At 37.1% G+C, this 22,612-nt stretch overlaps 1 protein-coding gene across 1 annotated transcript; it reads left to right on the forward strand.

Moving 5' to 3' along the window:
• The first annotated feature begins 96 nt into the window (after positions 1 to 96).
• On the forward strand, positions 97 to 16,357 carry LOC125238641 (protein ERGIC-53). Its single transcript, XM_048146008.1, has 12 exons — positions 97 to 295; positions 4,733 to 4,887; positions 5,791 to 5,963; positions 7,953 to 8,068; positions 8,712 to 8,876; positions 9,628 to 9,740; positions 10,768 to 10,896; positions 12,052 to 12,150; positions 12,944 to 13,035; positions 14,376 to 14,531; positions 14,933 to 15,058; positions 15,943 to 16,357. Exons 1-12 carry the CDS (start codon positions 136 to 138, stop codon positions 15,977 to 15,979), a joined length of 1,521 nt encoding a protein of 506 aa, XP_048001965.1. The 5' UTR covers positions 97 to 135; the 3' UTR covers positions 15,980 to 16,357.
• Positions 16,358 to 22,612: the final 6,255 nt, after the last annotated feature.

Below are 22,612 nucleotides of genomic sequence, written 5' to 3' on the forward strand. Positions count from 1 at the left end.
TCGATTCGTCAACGATTCCGATTTTGAACTTTCTTTTACCTGGTAACACTGAACTTCCACGTTCTCTTGACAATGTCAGGACAAACTTCACTCGGTTCAGTTTTGACGTGACACAAACGGGGTCGGTCGACTAAAATGTTCTCAATAAAACTGTTTTTCTGTGCGTTAATACTATGCTTCACAGTGCGTGCCAACAGCCAGACCGTGCATAGACGGTTCGAGTACAAATACTCATTCAAACCACCTTATTTGGCGCAGAAAGATGGATCGGTTCCCTTCTGGGAGTATGGAGGCAGTAAGTTGACTTTTCTTACCATTATTACTGTAGTCACTTGATATTTAGCTCCTGAAGTGGCTGGAACTCGTAAAATAAACATATATCTAGGTTCAGTCTTCATATTTTGTGTCACAAAAGCGTTTAAAATAAATATTTTCCGTTTATTGTTACGCTTGTTATCAGATCAGTTAGACACGTCAGTAATATCTGTCAGTGGAGACAGGGACGGGAATATGCGGGGAGGGCTAGGTGGGAGAGAGATAGTCGATTGTCAAAAAATCGTGTTTTTTGCCTTCCAACTCGACAAATGAAATGAAATGAAATGAAATGATGAAATGAAATGAAATGATATCTTTTATTTCAGACAGATGTCCATATTTAGGTACACAAAATGTTAGTAAAACAATAACACAATAAAAATAAAATTAAAGAACAATAAAATAAAACATCTTACGCTAGAGTTAGTAGAACACATAATGCTCGTTAGATCTCACATGCATTGACATCCAATGAGTAATAAGAGGGCCATCAACCCTTTCTGCAATCACCCTCAGGAGAGTGTTGGTGCTGTCCCTGACGCGCTGCCACAATGACGCCACCCTCTTACGCAACACTGCGTGGAAGCCATCCGTGCTCCACTCGGCGAACATTCCCGACGCGCTGCAGCGCCAGGGCAGCCCCAACAATCCCCTGAAGGCATTGTTATATTGAACACGCAGAGCACTAAAAGTTCTTTTGGTATAGTTGCTCCACAGGTTGCACGTGTACAGGTTTTGACAGTAAGTTTTAAGGCAGGGTGTGAAATTACCCGCTTCTTGTATGAAAATTAGGCTGGTTTGCTAAAACACAGCGTTTCAAAACACATACGCGAAAAGACGATGCTAGCGTTTATTCAAATGTTAGAACACTTGACCTGTATTTTTTTACTTTCACATTTCAAGATGAATACTATAACAGTGATTTAATTTGTACCTCATTAATTACATGGGGTTTATGTACAATAATTTAGCTATATTACATGAAGACATTGCCTTTGTGTTTTTCTTAATAATGAAAATAAACATTTTACAATTTTTATATCAAGTTGAATCCATAGAAACAGTTTGTTTTTATGAAGGATTTTAATGATTGCCTTTTAATGTAGATTAATTGTTCTATTTTCCATCAATGCTTTCATTTTTGACCACTTGATATATAGTAAATAAAATAGTAAATCTTAAATATGCCTCGCAAATATTATTTTAAAAACCAGAGCTGGATGAAAAATTAGCAACATTCAAATGTGTTTATCGACTGTATATAAATATCCTACTATGTATTTAAATCTGTGCATTTTATACTATGTGTGTGCATGGGTTTATTAGTGTTTTTATTCTATTCGAGTTCATTCTCATTATAAATACACGAGTAACAGATGTCCAATTCTGATAATGTTCACAATGACACATTGTATAAAACAGACCTGGTATTCAAAGTGTTCAGTTGATGTTTATGTAAATATGTAAACCATTTCCTCGTTTTCCTCCATTTTACGGTGGCCATTGCATTTCACAACTTTTGCTGTTTAGTCCCCATCAAATATATCGAAGACGCCTCTATTGTTAAGATGTTTGGCAGTTCTGTACACAGTCACAGTATAATAAAGAGTACTATCGTACAGTATGGCCACTCCCGCTCCCCGCTGAAAGCACCGCCCATCCCCTCTCGGTTACCTCACAGTTACCGCCTGTCAAAAACGCGAACAACTGACCTGTCATATCTCACTCTTACAAGCATAACACGCATTCATCTACACAAGCTTAGACTGTGTGCTAGGTATGCACCAATTTCATATATTTGATCGCCAGTGTCCGAGGTGTGACACAGTTGTTAGATTGAAAAGTTAAAGTTAAACAATCTTAGCCGCTAAACCTTGACTAATTGATTTTCCTTGCAAGTTCATAATTTCATAATTGTAAACAATCTTGCTTAAAAGGAGGTTATTCATTGCCAGGAATGCTGGATGCATGCAAATTTTTCCCAGTGCAGAAGGTTCGGAGCCTGCCTTTAAAAATATGTATTGTATACTATGATTGTCAAGTTTAATAAAACATACCCAAGCCCAATTCGAAGGAACTATATATACATATAATAGGCTAGTTTCATTCTAGTCAAATCTGCTTCTTTTGAAGAACTGTCCAAACGATTTTCTAATGTGGAATTACTATGAAATACTGAGGAGTGATGTCACGGTCAATTCATTTACTTTTAGATCTTTGTCTTTGACTTATTAAATAGAAATTATGTTTAAACATAAGTACTGTCCATATTTTTCTTCTAATTATGTGGTGCTTTATTTCCTGCATGGCATGAAATATTTTATTATAAGTATAAGAAACTAGCCTATTTTTGTATTACACAATTGGACTTAAACAAATATGAGACTTATAACAAAGATATTAGAAACTAACATTGCTAGTTTTAATTTTTTTTAAATAACACTAAAATACATAAAATAGTAAAAGAGATAATTTCTAACATTTAGATAAAATATTATTCAGTAAACTCAAAAACAACTGCTTTAAAAAAAACAATTTTCATGAATTTTAAATGTCAAATACATTCAGAAATTTTCTGAAATTCATGTGAATCATTGTATCAAAACCTTGAGCATCCACTATTTTGCACGCAAAGCTATTTTTGAAATAAGAAATGACGCAATCTGAACAAGTATATAAGAAACTCTCACATGAGAATAATCAAACAAAATTGGACATTGTCGGTACATGCATTTTTTAATAGCTTATTAAACTGTTACCCTAGCAATATAAATTCTACTGATTGTGTTCAAAGTGCGATTGTCTAAGTAAGCATTCAATATTCGGAACTAGCTTTTGCCCGCGGCTTCGCTCGCGTTATATTCGATAATTGTGGAATGCTCCATACAATACTTCCACCCCCCATTTTAGGGAAGTGGAGGGTTAGAAAGAGACAAAAAGTAGCCTATGTTCATCCGTTCAACTATCTTCACCTAAAAAATCACGTCAATCCGTCGCTCCGTTTTGCCGTGAAAGATGGACCAACAAACAGACACACACACTTTCCCATTTATAATATTAGTATGGATAAACTGTTACTTGATACCAAAATGTACGTGCTTTTTTCGCCAACATAGCATTTTGGTGTGAACTAATTAAAAGTATAATTGTTTATGCATCATAATTTACCTATTCCGTCTCTGATATCAGTAATATCAACTAATTTATTGGGCAATGTATGTTAGTGTCATCGCGAGTTTTAGTAAAGATTTGTTTCAGAGCAGAGCGCCCAATAACCAACTTAAAGACTGCTTGCCAGGAGGAATATCATCCTCCTTGCGTTATCCCGGCATATGCCACGGCTCATGGGAGCCTGGGGTCCGCTTTGACAACTTAACCCAAGATTTGGCGTAGGCACTAGTTTTTACGAAAGCGACTGCCATCTAACCTTCCAACCCGAAGGGTAACTGGAACTTATTGGAATTAGTCCGGTTTCCTCACGATGTTTTCCTTCACCGAAAAGCGACTGGCAAATATCAAATGACATTTCGCACATAAGTTCCGAAAAACTCATTGGTGCGAGCCGGGGTTCGAACCCGCCACCAAGTCAGTAGGAACATATTTTTTTAATTTGATATCTAATTCTGTTTATCTTTCTTAGTTATTCATTGTTACGACAGTAGTTTCATTTATTTTATGGTCATCATTAGCTACAGTTGTAAAATGATTACGTACATTGATAAGGGTAATAAAATTTTGGATATTTATCTTTCTTTACTAAATTTTAGTCTTTATAACATTAAAAATAAGAAATGAATATGTACATATACTATAGTAGATTGGTACTGTCAATATACGATATTTGACTTTACAATTTACACCTCGTCTATTTTACTTCAATTTACTTTTACGAATTTTAGTTAAAATTTATAGGGCTCGTGCATGACAGAAAAATACATTTGCTATATTCTGACTCCTTAGATGGAGCAAACTCGGATAATAATTTAAAACCAAATGAAGGTCATCATCAGCCATCATCATCCTCCTTACGTTATCCTGGCATTTGCCACTGCTCATGGGAGCCTGGCTCCGCTTTGACAATTATCTCCCAAATTTGGCGCTGGCAATAGTTAGACTGCCATCTGACCTTCCAACCCAAAGGGTAACTAGGCCTTATTGGGAATTAGGTTGGTTTCCTCAAGATGTTTTCCCTCACCGAAAAGCGACTGGCAAATATCAAATGACATTTCGCACATAAGTGCCGAAATACTTATTGGCACGAGCCGGGGTTCGAACCCTCGACCTCCGGGTTGAAAGTCGCACGCTCTTACCGCTAAGCCATCAACACTTAGAACCAAATGAAGGTATTAACATGATTTCCACATCTCTTTCTACAGGCCTACTAAACTTAACCTAACACTCATGCCGTCCCTTTCAGATGCGATAGCGTCAGGCGAGAGCGTGCGCCTCGCACCGTCCCTCCGCAGCCAGAAGGGCGCCATCTGGACGAAGCAGCCCATCAACTTCGACTGGTGGGAGGTGGACGTGATGTTCAAGGTCACCGGTAGAGGGCGCATCGGTGCTGATGGTCTGGTGAGTTTGCCATAGGAGTCGGTGTTTTTTTTTTAAATATATATATTATAAACTGGCCAGTGATTCACCTTAATCGCACCTGATGGAAAGTGACAACAAGGCCGAAGTTGACTTGAATTCACCCAGATTGTATTCGGCCGGGAATACAGATGAGGGGAGCATGTTCCATTCCTTAGCAGTTCGCATTAGGAAAGAAGAGGCAAACCTCTTCGTGCGAATGAAAGGTAGGTCGACAACGTAAGGGTGAAACCGCTCCCCGCGCCTGGTTTTCCGGTGATGAAACGGGGATGGAGGAACCAGGTCATGCAGTTCCTGTGCACACTCTCCAGAATGTATCCGGTAGAAGACGGACAAGGACGCAACTCGCCGGTGATGCTCGAGGCTATGTAATCCTTGCCTGCCGGAACGTCGCCAATGAGTCTTCGAACTCGAATAGAACGCTATTGAGTCCAACTCCGTATTGAGTCCGCTCGTTAGCGTGAAGACACTTAAGCGTCGTCGTCGAACGCACGTTTATACTAACGAGAGATTTCTGGTTGGCAAAAGCCGATTCCACTTTTTTTTTTTTTTTAATTTATTGAGAAACAAACAGTCTTATAAAACATGTATGTAAATATGCTAAAAGCTAGAATTTCTTATAGAATAGACCTATAGTTTCATATATGTAAATATACTTTTTTATAAACTTAATACTATGAATACTATGAATATTAGTTACATGACAACTGCAAAAAATCTAATACAAAAATAAGATAAGACCGAGAATAGCTGACCATAAACTTTAAAAACTTTAAAATCTAACTCAGTAAAGAAGAAACACTTTTCTTAAATATTTCTAACGAACTGCCAAAAATATCAGATATATATACTTTGGTGAGATCCTAACATAGCACCTGTTTCCAGGCGTTCTGGTACACGTCGGGCCGCGGGGATTATACGGGCGAGGTGTTCGGCTCCTCGGACCGCTGGAACGGGCTCGCCGTCATCTTCGACAGCTTCGACAACGACAACAAGCACAACAACCCCTACATCATGGCCGTACTCAACGACGGGACCAAGGTGTTCGACCATAAGAGGTGAGTTTGATCATTTTGACATATTTTGATGTTTTAGACAGTTTTTGAAATTTTAGACTGTTTCCGACATGTTAGACAGTTTTCGACGTTTTAGACAGTTTTTGAAATTTTAGACAGTTTTCGATATTTTAGACAGTTTCCAACATTTTAGACGATGTGTGTTCGACATTTTAGACTGCTTTCGCCTTTTTTGATACAGTTTTCGAAATATTAGACTGTTTTCGGCATTTTGGACAGTTTTCGACATTTTTGTAATCTTTTTATAGTTTCTCTAGTATTATTATAACGACGGACGACCACATTTTGACAAAAATACTCAAAAAAAAAATCTCAGTTCAAAAAAAAATCAAAATAATTATTTATTCAGCAAATGGGCCACAGGGGCACTTTTACACGTCACATGTACATATTTAGAAAATATTTAAAATTGAATTGAAATTACAATTGATACTATTATATACTAATTCTAAGTTCTAACTAAAGTTAACTCTATACAATTAATTAGAGATGTAGAAGGTCTCTAAATGTCGAATTACAACCAAGAACTACACTAAATATAAAAAGTACAAATACAAAAAAAAGTCTAAAATTACTTTAAAGTCGCCGTCAATGGAACTTCTAAACAATGTAAACAAACGGCATCACATTGTTTTGTTACTGTTTCTCCTTGAATTTTCACGCTACCTCATCAAACACCACTGAAACCATACATTACTGAAACGATCCTATTATCGTAACATGCAAAACCTTATATTAATAAGTTAATCTAGAGATTTCAATAAAAACTTGAAATGGTTTAAAAGTTAGGTTATTAATGACGAATCAAAATGACGTTTTTGTTTCTTTTAAGTTCTACAATTGTCTATGATGGATAGGGCTGGGACTAAAGTTGCCGATATTGTAAAGCCAGCTACACACTACCCAACTAACGCTCTATACCAACCACGTAGTGATTCAATACTCTTTGTACCAACCATCATTGTTTAGGTAGGTAAAAGAATAAAAAAATGTCGGTACTGACGGTTTCAATATTATTTTACTCGTTAATGGCTTTTATTGGCATGTACGCATGCCGATGCCGCGAACACGAGTGTGGACACTTTCTGCGTATCGAATATCGCGCGAGTGTGGAGAGCGCTTACTTGACATTTGGACATTATTTGACAGAGTATTTTCGCATCACTAAGAAATTCATCATTCAGAGACAATTTCAAAATGGCGGTTTGTTTACATTATTTGGAAGTTCCATTGACGGCGACTTTAGAGGTGCAAATGACTCTAAATGTCACAACAAAAGATAAAATATATATCTACTTAATCTAATTCTCCTTAGAGATGTATATGGTCTCCAAGAGTCAAAATCATATATTTAAAATATTCACTAAAAGAAAGGAAACAAACGACAACCGAACAAAGTGTATTCTACCATCGGACTCTTAGACGCACGGCCGGTCTCCATCCTTACTTGGTGGATATTCCACGAATCCGCACGAAGCGCTTTGCTTCTTCTTTTCTTATGCGCACTGCCAAGGAGTGGAATTCCTTGCCGGCGGCTATATTTCCGAGCTCATATAACCCGGCAACCTTCAAATCAAGAGTGAACAGGCATCTTCTGGGCGAGCTCACTCCATCGTAGGTCACGTCTTTGCCTTTGGCTAGTCTGTGGTCAAGAGTAAGCCCATTTATAATTAAAAAAAAGTGTCCTAATTTAATAAAAATTAGAATTAAAGTTACTAAGTTATAACAGCCCCAGTAAGCTTAAACAGACCGGTCTTCACAGACGGCACCCGTTCACGAGTATGGCGCGTATCTCAGCCATCGCCTCGCTCAACCTTTATTCGGGAAGGTGGCAATGGAATCGGATTGGGTGCACATAGAACAAAATAACTCTCAAAATCTGTTTGACTTTGCATTAGGTTTCATACAAAAATGCCCTTGGTCGTTTTAAATAAGGTGGCCAGTAGATTAACTGCCTCGTTATATTTCCAGTGACGGCTCCCAGCAGATGCTGTCCGGGTGTCTGCGAGACTTCAGGAACAAGCCGTTCCCGACGCGAGCCCGCATCGAGTACTACCAGAACACGCTCACTGTGCACTTCCACAATGGTAAATAAATATTAATTTTTTCAGCAATAGCGAAAGCGGAAGGGTCATACTAAATGTGGTAATCCATGTTAAAGGTATACAAAAAAAAGCGTGACATAGGGGGGAGACCAGGAGAATTCAAATAAGTATATCCAAATTTTGCGTGATGCCGTATGTGGACGGCCCTTAAGGTGGTCATCTTTTTAGGTATATGCGTGTAATACAGCAACAGCACTCCCTACATCAGCGGTTCTCAAACTTATTTTCCCATGGAACCCTTTTAGAAAGCAAAATACCTGACGGAACCCTTAAATTAAATAAAAAAAATAGTTGCAATCTTTATTTTAATAAGTAATCCCATTAGTAAAATCTAATCATTGGATACTAATGTGAGGTATTACCTGAAACTGTTTTTTTTTATATTTTTTTAACAATTGGTGAATATTTGGTTTTTTGGAAGAGAATTGAAGTTGCATATCAGGTAACCAAAATTCACGCAGAGCCCCCAGAGAGGCTTTGCGGAGCCCTAGGGATCCGCGGAGCACACTTTGAGTATGGCTGCCCTACACAGTTAGCTTTTACTTGCATTAAAGCTTTGTAGTTTCGACTGTTATGAAATCAAAATTCTGCCAAAACTAAACAGATATTTCCCCATTTCGTGCAGGAATGACGAACAACGAGGCGGACTACGAGCTTTGCTTCCGCGCCGAGAACGTGGTGCTCCCGCGCGGCGGGTACTTCGGGCTCTCCGCCGCCACCGGCGGGCTGGCCGACGACCACGACGTCGTGCACCTGCTCACTTCATCGCTACACAGCACGCAGCAGGCTGGTAAGAACTATTGTTTTTGACAGAAAGTTTTTGATTGTACAAGGTGAGATAAAAAGGATCGTTCAAACTTTGCATAGTGACTTTTGAGCTGAAAATGAACGAAAGTTGTTCATTACGTCCTCAAAAGTCACTATATATGCAAAGTTCGAATGGTCCTTTTTATCTCACAATGTATTTAGACGTTTAAAAGTGGTGCCGTGACCAGGATTACAAAAAATGTGTCTTGGTTGGTTTTTCTATAAATAGAAGCAGATATAATCACAGCGTTCTAAATTCATTCAATGTGGTATATTTAACTCAACACAAAACATTGGAATTTCGAAACAACATTGTGTACTTTTTTTTAGAAATAATTGCCTCATTAACTAGATTTTTAAATTAACATGATATTTGTATCAAAAGCGCTTGTATCATGGCGTAGTTGAATGAAAATGTTTTGTAAAACATATTGAGAGGTCTGTTACAATTTGGTGCTGTGACCAGGATGTCCAGGATACGGGTTATCGGGACCGCAATAAAAATTAAAAAGGTAATCACGGTCTTTATCCCTATCAATATAAGTTTAATGAAACTTCCGTGACTCTCGAAACTCTTAATATACATATCATTCCGCAATTTTTAATTTAACGCGAGCGAAGCCGCGTCCAAAAGCTAGTAATAAATACATCTATTGAGAGGGTTGTTACATTTTGTTGCCGTGACCAGGATACCTGTATTCTAATAATCGGAATTTTACTGCAATCTTGTGCAGGTGGGCAGCAGATCAGCAACGACGAGCAGCAGAAGCTGTCGCAGGAGTACCAGGAGTACCAGCGCAAGCTCGACCAGCAGAAGGAGGACTACAGGAAGGAGCACCCCGATGAGGTACGCTCGGCAACACTAGCAGCTTTGCATATAATAAAAAAAAAAAAACATTTATTTCGGACCACAAAATCCATACAAGGTTAATACTTACACCTAATACTACCACTATGTTAGTTGCCTTAGTAAATATAATAGGTAATATAATAGGGATGACGACTACATAAAAAAATGACATTCTGTTTCGTCCGTCAGTTAGATCGTCCAAAAATACTAAACACGTATTTTTCACTTTTCCCTATTAATAAAAAAATACAAAGATATAGAGCATCAAAGTTCCGGAGTGGGGGCTTGTGACGTCACTTCTAAGTAAAAATTGTACCTAGGCGTGACGTCACGCGAAACTTCAACGCACTGTACCGTCGTCATTTTTCGTTTATGAGAAAAAAGAAAAAAAATGTGTCCAAAATTCTAAACGGACTAATTAGTTTATTTTATTCGTCTCGCCTATTCCCTTATAAAATAATATATCCGCATGTATAATTATCGGATTGACTTAAAATCTATACCCTAATTTGATATTTCTCTTAAATGCTTTCTCTAAAATAAGTAGTTCATTCAGCAATACATCAAATAAAATCGTTTCAAAAATATAAAGTGATATTTGAGTCGATTCATTTTTGATGTTTTGATTGTTAAAGATTGAGTCTTGAGTATATTTTTTTTTGTTTTCAACTACCGGTCTCTTAATTCTTCTTTGTTAGCTATTATTTAATTTTGAACCATAATCATTTAAGGTCCTTCAACGATAACAAAACTATATAAAACTATTTAGCAAATAGCTACTATTAACACTCAGATTCGACGACCGGTCTGGGTCAGTCGGTAGTGACCCTGCCTGCTAAGCCGCGGTCTTGGGTTCGAATCCCTTAGCACCCATAGTACAAGCTTTGCTTAGTTTGGGGCTAAGTTGATCTGTGTAAGGTGTCCCCGGTATTTATTATTTATTAGATTACGATAATTTGATTAGTTTCTATATCAATTTGTACTATAAATAGCATAATATATTTGTGTCCTTATCTTTCTATAGGTGCGCGACAAGGAGGGAGAATTCGACGACTGGTTCGAATCAGACGGGCAGCGGGAACTCCGGCAGATCTTCCAAGGACAAGGGCAGATACATGATGTCCTCAGAGAATTGAACAAGAAAGTGGATGAGGTGAGTACACACCATCCAGTTTACAACCTATGGTTCGGTGTTAGGTAGTTATAGACCGTCAACCAAACCTTGTCACTAGAAAAAGGCGGCAAATTTGAAAAATCGCGGGCTAGCAACACTAGTTTTGAAAATCGATGGATATTCGCGTGTCATTTGTATCTTATCTGTGGAAACCTCCACCCTACGAAAAAAAGAAATAACTAGCATATATCCGTCCCTTTTTAATACATTATCTAATTCGTAAGGAAGTAAAGGATGAGTATACGCGTTTCATATGCTTTTTTCATTAGGGAGGCATTCCAATGCTGCAGGCCCAATGAGCCCCTTGAAAAAAAAAATCTGTGGCTGTTCGACGTACATTGCTGGTTTTTGTTCGTTTTATAGGGATACCATACTTTAGTTCGATGTACATTGCTACTGCCAAACTTTGGTTGACAGGCTATAGTTGGGCTACTTTTTCAAAGTTGTCCACCCCATTTTTTAGGGTTCCGTAGTCAACTAGGAACACTTATAGTTTCGCCATGTCTGTCTGTCCGTCCGTCCGTCCGTCCGTCCGTCCGTCCGTTCGTCCGTCCGTCCGTCCGCGGATAATCTCAGTAACCGTAAGCACTAGAAAGCTGAAATTTGGTACCAATATGTATATCAATCACGCCGACAAAGTGCAAAAATAAAAAATGGAAAAAAATGTTTTATTAGGGTACCCCCCCTACATGTAAAGTGGGGGCTGATATTTTTTTTCATTCCAACCCCAACGTGTGATATATTGTTGGATATAGGTATTTAAAAATGAATAAGGACTTACTAAGATGGTTTTTTGATAATATTATTATTTTCGGAAATAATCGCTCCTAAAGGAAAAAAAAGTGCGTCCCCCCCCCTCTAACTTTTGAACCGTATGTTTAAAAAATATGAAAAAAATCACAAAAGTAGAACTTTATAAAGATTTTCTAGGAAAATTGTTTTGAACTTGATAGGTTCAGTAGTTTTTGAGAAAAATACGGAAAACTACGGAACCCTACACTGAGCGTGGCCCGACACGCTCTTGGCCGGTTTTTTTGGATTTGGAATTCTGTATGGAGCATTCTGAAATTTTCGAGTTTAACGCAAGCAAAGCCACAGGCAAAAGCTAATAATGTATATCTTGTTTTTGTGCAGGTGATCGGCAAGCAGATGAACTCCCTGTCCATGTTGTCGGCCGTGTACACGCACGCGCAGGGGCAGCCCCTCGCGCAACAGCAGCCGGGACAGGCTCCCGTGAGTATTACAAAAATGTATCAACATGTCAAATCGGGTAACTCACGTAAAATTTTCGAAGGTCGCTCGGCAGCGCGTGCTCAATGAATATGCTCCTCGTTACGGAGCGAAACACGTCGAGCGACCTTCGACAATTTACGCGAGTTACCCGATTTTACACGTTTAATATGTGTCTCACGGTAGTTTTATTATTAAAATTCTAAAAATGCATTTATCAGCGCTAGAAATAACGTCAACAGCTGGCCCAAAGTATAATATAAACCAGTAATAGCTCTTGTAACAAACGTACGCCGCACATAGGGGTATTTCAATAAAAAAGCTGGCCAAAATTATTTATACACATTTCTATAAGTAGTTCTATTGTGTCAATCCAAATATGCTATTTTCATCTATTTTTATTTTTACTTATTTATATCGACTAACAGCCAGCTTTTTTAGTGAAATACCCCTATGTGCGCCGCGCGGTGCACACAAGCGCGTCGTGTACGCACGCAACACATGCAAGCGGATTTGGATAAATGTGGATAAGAATAATATGCATAATGATATTTTTTGTGTTTTCTGACTGATATAATGTGGTATAAGCTACTCCGATGTGTTTTGCTAGCGATTGTACAAAGGTGTATTTAAGGGCCATATCCTCTTTAGGTCCAGGTTACCGAAGTTTCATTATTTTATCCTTAACTTCTGAAGCAGCTGACACGTCTGTAATCGATGCCACTAAGCTTAAAAAAACAAAAGTGAAAATTGTCTGGGTGTGACTTGAACTCACGGCCTCTGATTCTTCTTACAGATGCTGCAGGGTGGGTTGCCGGTGGCCCGGCACGACTGGGACGCGCTGGTGGCCAACAACCAGATCATCATCAACACCATCGCGGAGCTCAAGTCAGTACAATAACAAACACACACACTGAACATTTTCCACATCTTCCTATCTGAGTTTTATTTCAATGGTGTAACATGAGGAAACGGAATCATTTTAACTTTACTGGATATCGCCTACTTTCAGAGTTATAAGCATAAAAAAAAAAACAATTACTTATTATTTCTCAGAACAAAACGCTGTTTTGATGGCGATGATGCCGTTATTAGACATAATCTAACTATCCTTGTTGATAGATATCAATAACCACAAAATTAAAATTTTGAAAAACCCCCGACCGCGACATAGTGGACCGATTTTCATGAAACATGGCTAAGAACACTCCTGACTAACTCAGCTTTCAGACAAAAAAAACTAAATCAAAATCGGTTCATCCGTTCGAGAGCTACGATGCCACAGACAGACACACACACAGACAGACAGACAGACAGACAGACAGACATACACACAGACAGACACGTCAAAGTTATAACACCCCGTCGTTTTTGCGTCGGGGGTTAAAATTAACTGGTGACACATTTCAAACACTGTTTATTTTGTCCTCAGAAATGCGTAGTTATAATATTTCGGTTTCCTGATGTTACACCGTGTATATCGTTATTTCTTGTAATAGAATGTCATTACGCTAGCAATAATACATATTTATAGGTCTCACTCCACTCCAGGTGTCCATAAACCCCACGCCAAAAAAGGGGCGATACGCTTAGCGGGCGTAGCACACTAGTTGGATAAAACTTCGCATCGGTGCTTCTCTATCGCGCTTATAAATATTGCGAAAAGGACGGCCTGACGTATATCGTTTATCGTGTGACCGTGCTTCCATGCTAGGACATTTCATTAGCTATCAGATTAAGGGAATTTGACCTTAATGAAAATTTAATGGTTTTCGAGATATTAGCATTATTTACCATTTCTCTTTACGTTTTATAAATTAAACGGCTAATATCGGCGACGACCGGTCTGGCGCAGTCGGTAGTGACTCTGCCTGCTACGCCGTGGTCCCGGGTTCGAATCCCGGTAAGGGCATTTATTTGTGTGATAGGCACAGATATTTGTTCCTGAGTTATGGATGTTTTCTATGTATATAAGTATTTATATATTATATATATCATTGTCCGAGTACCCACAACACAAGCCTTCTTGAGCTTACCGTGGGTCTCAGTCAATCTGTGTAAGAATGTCCTACAATACAAAAAAAAAACTCAAAAAAAAACCATGATATTTTCCATTGACCCGATATTGTTTAATTTTAGTTTAAAGCAGTTATTTACCATATTTTTTCTTTTTAATTTCATGACAAATCACAAACTTTTGTGCTTAATTTCGACATTATTATCCTCAGAGGGTTCATAATCGAGGTGGCGCGCAAGACCGACGGCATCGCGGCCGCGGGTGGGGGTGGTGGTGGTGGGGGGAGCGCCATCAACCCGCAGCTCCTCTCAGAAATGAGGGATAGTCTCCAGCAGGTGCAGCAGACTGTCAACGGAGTCGCGCAGAGGTATGTCTAGTGTTTATATGTCTGGGACTATACATTTCAGTATTTGTTGGTTGATAACGCCTCGCGGCACTAAATTCTACCTTCGTACATTATTGTTTTTGTTTTTATTTAGATGTTGAAATGAATAAAAAGTGAAGGTTCCAACACACCTCCTTGGAGCACCCCATCTTTATATATTATTTTCTTTTGTCCCGATTAAATAATATGTATTAATTTTGTTTTATAAACGAACAAGGATTAATTAAACAATATTTTTTTTAATTATAGAATGATCTAATCAAACATTACAATTGATTTTAGATATCGTTCAATGATGTACTCAGTCAAAGGCTTTACACAAGTCCAACTGTAAAAAATCGACCCAAACCTAACTATTTCCTACAATGTTTTCTGTTGTACAGGATATCCTCCCCGGCGCACGCGTCGGCGCAGACGGCGTGCCCGAGCGTGGGCTGCGTGGGCCTCACGTCCTTGATCATGGTGGTCGCGTCGCAACTCGTCGTTATGTTCCTCTACAACCTCTACAAGTGAGTATTCTGGTTTAAGACATTTATTATCTCATAAAGAATTATTCAATACGCTCAAATGCATTCATTCATGTTCATGGGAGCCTGGAGTCAGCTTTGACAACTAATCCCAAGATTTGGCGTAGGCACTAGTTTTACAAAAGCGACTGTCATCTGATCTGCAACCCGAAGGGTAACTAGGCTTTATTGGAATTAGTCCGGTTTCCTCACGATGTTTTCCTTCACCGAAAAGCGACTGGCAAATATCAAATGACATTTCGCATATAGATTCCGAAAAATTCATTGGTGCTAGCCGGGGTTCGAACCCGCGACCTATGCTACCTGCGCTTTTTACGCTTAAGTATATAATTTTTTTAGTGAAACACGCCCAATGTGAAACTCTCCTGCAATTTTTATATTTGCCGCCATTTTCTCTGACATAGTATAAATTCCAAGTTCTCTGATACCTAAAGGACTAGCTTGCTAGAGTGACTAGATTTCATCAAAATTCGGCTTTTCAAAAGTGTGAGGATTGAGTGAGCATAAGAAACTATTTGTAAAAAATTAAATACGTAACTAGGTGATCTAATATTTATAGAGGTAGGTTGGCCTATTTTTTACTAAATGTTAGTATATAAATATTATATGTTAAATGAATATATTCACTGTTTTCGTTGGTAGTTTGTGAGAACTGAGTGAGCACATGTTAATGGCTGTATCTTTTGATTTATCTTTTTACAAATTCAGAGATTCGTTTTACAATTGTTTTAGAACTTTTACTAAATGATCAGCATATTTTTTTTTTATTTTCGGAAGGTGCTCACTCAATCCACACACACACCTTGCTAGACACCTTTTATTGAAATCTTACAACTGCTTAGTTCATTTTTTTTAATCTTTTTCAGAGAAAGAAAAGAAGCTCAAGCGAAGAAATTCTTCTAAGGTTGCTCCGTACCCCTCCCCGCACCCCCTCCATATAGTATAACACACACAAATTAGCCATACATACTCATTTGTACAACAGTGGTGATCTCGAAAATGTCTGCATATTTTTGGCCTATACAGGGTGACATAAAAACGATCGTTCAAACTTTGCATATTGACTTTTGAGGTCATAACGATCAACTTTTATTATGGGACCCATGCTGAGATCGAGAAAAAATAATTTGACTTTTCCATAGAAAAAATGAAATGTCGAAATGTATGAAACTGCCAATTATTTTTTTGCGATTTCAGCATTGGCCCCATAATAAAAGTTTTTCATTATACTTACTAGTATAGTCACTATGCAAAGTTTGGCTACTACTTACAAAATCACCCTGTAGTGTATTTCATAGAACATAAGTCTCAAATCATTCTGCTACATTTTATTTTAAAATTATAAATGGGCTTACTCTTGGCCACAGACTAGCCAAAGGCAAAGACGTGGCCTACGATGGAGTGAGCTCGCCCAGAAGATGCCTGTTCACCCTAGATTGGAAGGTTGAATCGAATATATAATAGTACATTACACCAGAGGCCGGGAAAATGAGGATTTCCGGCCAAGTGGGTATATACGGCCGAGCGAGCGTGCGAGCGAGGCCGGGAATCCGTTTTCACGCCGAGGCATGTATAGTGCTTTTCTCAAACATACAATGAAATAAAAAAAAATGCTCTAAAGGACAATATTTTATAAAAAAAAGTTACTTTGCAGGCCTAGGCCTAAAAAATAATATGAAATCCCTTTACAGTCCTCTCGAGTTGTTGCGCCCAAAAAGCGATACTTCCCAGCCCATTTTAAGGGACGTAAAGACAATATTTCACAGCATGTTTGAGAAAAATATATTGTCTCTATTGCAATTTCTAAAAATAGGGAGACTTTTTTATGGTAATGATTTTGTACAGTGTAAGCAGTATATCGTCCGATTACTTTAGGACGGACAGAAATGTGTGGATATTTTAGAGTTCTGTGTACATACCTATACTTATAATTCTCAAAACATGTAGCAATGCATATTGAAGTTCCTAAGCTCTAAAAATACACCATTATGACACGGTTGTGTTAACTTGTTTTTAGAAAACAGATAATTTTAACGTGCATGATATATTCACAAATATCTCTTATAGTATTTCCTATATTAAGTTTTCAAATAATTATGTTAAGGCCAGACCAGAAATATATCACTACTAGCTTTTCCCCGCGGCTTCGCTCTCGTTAGAAAGAGACAAAAAGTAGCCTATGTCACTCTCCATCCCTTCAACTATCTCCACTTAAAAAATTACGACAATTCGTTGCTCCGTTTTGTCGTGAAAGACAGACAGACAAACAGACACACACACTTTCCCATTTATAATATCAAAGAGGATCGAGTATTAAAGAGAGTTACTGTCAAAGTAAAATGTGTAATCACAGTGCATAGACTGCCATCTCTCGACACAGGCTTAAAACTTTTGAACCTCAGTTTTGACAATTTGGCCCATATTCTTAGCTTGATATGTTTTAAAATGTCAAATATTAATATTAGCGCCATCTAGCCGAGCGTACCCCAAAGGTGTATCGCCATCTAGCTCACCGTACCTTTTTCTGTATGGTTTTGAGGTACGTTTTTTTCTTAGACTTTATCTGTCTATACGAAGTTATATAAGGTGACGGACCCAATCATGGACAGTTTAAGAAAAAACTTCGCCTGTTTTTGATATTTCACTGATAAATGTAAAAATTCTACCGCCAAGCGTGTTAAATCTTGAATGTCTTATCCTTCTTCTACATTTCAAGCGTATTGCAGAACAGATACTCCTATTGGTTTCTTCATAGTTAACAAATTAAAACTAGGTGTTTTTTCTCCAATTATGGACGGCAGTTCTCCAGTAATGGATCCCCCATTATGGACAGTGAAATAAGTTTAAAATTTTACTTTTAAAGCCAACTGATACGCAATTAGTCAATTTTATACACCATAAATACAACGAGTTTGGGTTATTTTAACATAGGATTGTTTCTTGTAAATTTTGGTTTTGTAAATTGTTCCTTGTCCATCATAGGAGGTAGGCAATTTTTCGGGTCCAGTAATGGACACTCGCAAAATAACGTCATTTCTTTATATCTTTGGAGCAACAAACTAGTATGTTTTATACCTTATCTCATGCTTAATGCAGTAAGTAAAACGCATTCAAGATTACACCGTGCGTTATTTTTTTATTATTTTATACATGAACTCATCTCTCTTAGCAACATTACTAAGAATTCGTCTTGATATTTTTTTCAGTAAACTAGTGAATTTTATCTTGTCTCCAAATCCTTCAGAAATAACCGAATTAATTGAAACTTCAAAATGAAACAGCTCTACAACTCTAGTTTATGGTACATAGCCGTCAGGTTTTAGAAACTTATTTTAGATACTTATTTTTAAGTATTTGTGTTTTTTTGTCCATAATGGCATCACCGTCCATTATGGGGTATTTCACCTTAGGTCTTTGATAATATTAAGTATGGATTGTCATTGTCAAGAGGTCGCTGTTATTCTGATATATGCGGTGACAGTTCAGTATAGTATGAAGATAATAGTTGTAATGAAATTCCGCAAGATGGCGCGTAGTCCTATATTTCTGGTGAAGCTTTAAATAGTTTTGACCACTGTGTTTATCTACTTTGCCAATACTCGAAATGAGATTATGATTACAAACCGATCGGATTTGGCGATTTCTCAGTTTCTCACATCAGTCACATCTACCGTAAGGGCATTTTCATAAATCGGGACACAAAATTAGTGACAGTTGTTAACAAAAAATAACTCGATGTCAGTTTTGTGACAAGAATAAAATTTGTCTAAAAACCAGCTTTTTTTATGTTCTAAATGTAGATTATTGCTTATAGTTTACGTAATTAACACAAAAGCAATGTTTTTATTGTAATTTCATTCTTAATTGTCGTCAAAAAACTGACATCGAGTTCATTTTTGTTAACAACTTTCACTAATTTTGGGTCACAATTTCTGAAAATGCCCGTAAACGAACCAATATAGTCACAAATATGTTATTATTCGATTATAGACAGCACAGTATTATTTTAAGAGGGGGTGCGGTCCGGTCTTTCAATGTAATGACAATGTCTAAAAAGTCCTTATAAAGAACGTTTTCATATTATCCGATCCGATATCGGATGTAGGACCGATATCAGATACCTTAAAGGCGCCATCTTCGATTTTTGCCTGTGTCATCCTTTCTACATCCGATATCGGATAGGATAATGTATAAATGCTCTAAGGATCTTTCAATAAGGTTATTTTTTGTTTAATTTATTTTTAAACTGTTTAACTTTATGCCATTGCTAATCCTAAAGTTAACTTGGTACATAAAAACATTTATAGGTACAGTCAACCAATTAGAATCCTAGGCCATTCTAGAACCCTGTCGTATTGACACCGTGCTTTATTTGCTATAGCAGTCACTTTGACTTTTACTGTGAAATGGTTCTACAGTGGCCTAGGATTCAGATTGGTTGACTGTACCTGACATTGTCATTAGATAAATCGACTTTAATATTGTAGAAGTTCATTTTTTACCACGTCGAGAGTAAGGAATAAATAATTTGTAAATAATATTTATATTTTTGTGTCCTGTAATAGTTTTATTTTTCTCATTTTTTTTTCTACGAAATTTTAACGGACGACGAAACTTATGTGAGGTTGTATTTTTTAGATAAATGAAGACTTGGTTGGCATTTATTCTACTTGGTTGTTAAGGAGAATTCTCGAGCGGTCTCGAGAATTTTTGAGATTTTTTCTCGAACATTCTCGGCAGTTTTAACCCTTCTTGACAGAAGCTACGCTCGGCTCCAGCACAATATTCCTTCCTTCCTGCATTGTGACGTGGGCGTTGCAAGGGTTAATAATAATGATGTCTTTAGACTGATAAGTAGTCAATTTATAGACGGCCCACATAGGGGTATTTGACTAAAAAAGCTGGCCAAAATTATTTATATACATTTTTATAAGTAGTTCCATTGTGTCAATCCAAATATGCTATTTTAATTTATTTTTATTTTTTCTTATTTGTATCGAGTAATGGCCAGGTTTTTTAGTGAAATACCCCTATGTGCGGCCAAGCAAATTTTGTCACTAAAATAAGCGCAAATTCGAAAAACGTAGGGCGTAGTTTTATCGCCCCATAAAAAAATTGAATTTCGCACCTTTTTAGGTGACTAAATGTTCTTGGCCGTCTAATATCTTTCATTACTTCGAGAATGTTAGATTATTTGCTTTTTGTTATTTCTTGGTTATATTTCTAGTTTGCGATTTGCTGGAAGTGCAGATATACTTGGTATTCTATTTCTTTTATTTCGTTTCTTCTATTTATAAGAACCAAATGTATCTACTCGGCTATCAGTCACAAGCTAGATGTCTTATTTTTGTATTTATTTATTTGTTTTGAGTTACCATTTGAGTTATTAACTTTTAGAAAATTCTCGAGGCGTCTCGAGAATTCTCCACTTATCTTGAAGGTTCTCGTTTCTCGCAACTTCTGGTATCGAATTTACTAGAAAGAGAATAAAATTGTAATAAAAAATACATTGTTTATTGTTTAACAATAAAGATGTGCCAAATAATAATTATGTGTTTTATTTATTAACAAGCTTTATAGTGCGCACAAAAAATGTAATATCAGTAGCTTTTTTTTTTTAATTTCTATCTGCGACCAAAAATTAGCGTAAGTTGTTAACAAAAATTAACTCGCTGTCAGTTTTGTGACGATAATTAAGCATGATAAAAATATTGTTTTTGTGTTAATTAATCTACATTCGGAACGTGAAAAAAAGTTGATTTTATAGACAAATTTTATTCTTAATTGTCACAAAACTGACAGCGAGTTAATTTTTGTTAACAACTTACGCTAATTTTTGGTCCCAAATTCTGAAAATGCCCATCTGAAATTCAAACAAATTTTCGTAAAATTTCATTTTCGTAGAATATGAATACCTATACACCGTGTGTTTTTATTTTCCGTTAAATTCGACACGTCGCGTCGTTAGGTTAATTATCAGGAACCACCCTGTATATCACGTTTAGTTATATTCGCAAAAAAATGTATACATAATAAATTAATTTATTAGTGTGAGAGACCCTTAAGAATAACATTCAAGTTAGTGTCAAGCAAAGAGGATCGAGTAAAGACTGTATCGTTAAATATGGAGACAACTTTGAGTAGCCGTATTTATTTGCTATTATATTTTTTTCTTATAACAAGACATGGGCTTAATAAGGTACGCATTTTGTCCTAGAAACTCGATGTAAAGCATGTGGTTTAGACAGCATTGACTTAATCCTCCCGAGTACCAATTACGATTTCGGACAAATGCTACTAGAAAATTCACAAAGGGCGTACAAGACGACACAATTCCAAAAAAAAATTGTACAGTGCGAACCTCAACGACACATGATCCACAAAGCAGAATATCTAGACATAGTCTAGCCACTGTTATTTAAAAAAAAAATAAAGTTCATGATCTGTGTATGGCGGCCATTTAGAGAATGTGGCATGGTGCTTACGCTAACTCCGACTTTGATGTCGAATTTAACTATCATACACTGTTTATATCGATCTGGTTTAGGCACTGTTCAAACACCATGAATGTCTATTAGACATTGGCCTATGCCTAATTTTTTTATCTATTTCTCTCATCCTGCTTGTATCAAAAATTTACGGCAAACCGGAACGTTGCTCAAAAATGCGTTTTTTTAAATTATATAAATTCACCGCATTTATTCTGCAAGTACCCAATTGAACAACCATGAAGAGGACTCTTAAAAAATATATTTTGGCAGCATATTAACCTATGTTTGTCGAAATCGTACAAAAAGTCTTTGAGATATTCTCAAATTAAGCCAGATTAGGGGTTGTCCGAAATGTATTTGCTAGACCTTAATGAAAGTACCATAAAGTCCCTAAAATAAAAAAAATATCAGACCTTCTTATATCAAATAGTACTTACCAATACCTTCAGATCATACTCTCGGACCATAATAATACAAAATTATGCACATGTCAACATTTAGACGAGGTTTGTTGTGTCCCTATAATTAACGATACAGTCCTTATTATAGAGAGTTACTGTCAAAGTAAAATGTGTAATCACAGTCCACAGACTGCCATCTCTCGACACAAGCTTACAATTTTTGAACCTCAGTTTTGACAATTTGGCCCATATTCTTTGCTTGATACGTGCTAAAATGTCGAATATTAATATTAGCGCCATCTAGCTGAGCGTACCCCAGAGGTGTAATGCCATCTAGCCCACCGTAGCTTTTTCTGTATGGTACTGAGCTACGTTTTTTTCTTAGACTTTATCTGTCTATACTTTATCTGTCTATATGTCTTTGGTGTCAAGTGATTGACGGCACATGTCAAAACAAATAACATTAGGAATTGTTAAAGGCTGTGACAAACGTGTTCAGCAATTATCTTCATTTTTTTACTAACTCGATAACCGCAAGAGTCAAGACGCTAGTTTCTTAGAGAAATTAATTGTATTTAATGTTATGAATCTTCCCTTAAAGTTAAAGGAATTCAGTAAAAACAGGGTGTCTATAATTTTCATAA

This window comes from Leguminivora glycinivorella, chromosome 24, assembly GCF_023078275.1.
Source record: "Leguminivora glycinivorella isolate SPB_JAAS2020 chromosome 24, LegGlyc_1.1, whole genome shotgun sequence".
NCBI classification, from domain to species: Eukaryota; Metazoa; Arthropoda; class Insecta; order Lepidoptera; family Tortricidae; genus Leguminivora; species Leguminivora glycinivorella.

What these genes read in the sequence shown, in the direction of transcription:
- LOC125238641 (XM_048146008.1), top strand. Translation starts at nt 136, where the DNA reads ATGTTCTCAATAAAACTGTTTTTCTGTGCGTTAATACTATGCTTCACA. An exon ending in GCATCGGTGCTGATGGTCTG is followed by an intron (nt 4,888 to 5,790) that starts GTGAGTTTGCCA and finishes ACCTGTTTCCAG; the next exon opens with GCGTTCTGGTACACGTCGGG. An exon ending in TGAACAAGAAAGTGGATGAG is followed by an intron (nt 10,897 to 12,051) that starts GTGAGTACACAC and finishes GTTTTTGTGCAG; the next exon opens with GTGATCGGCAAGCAGATGAA.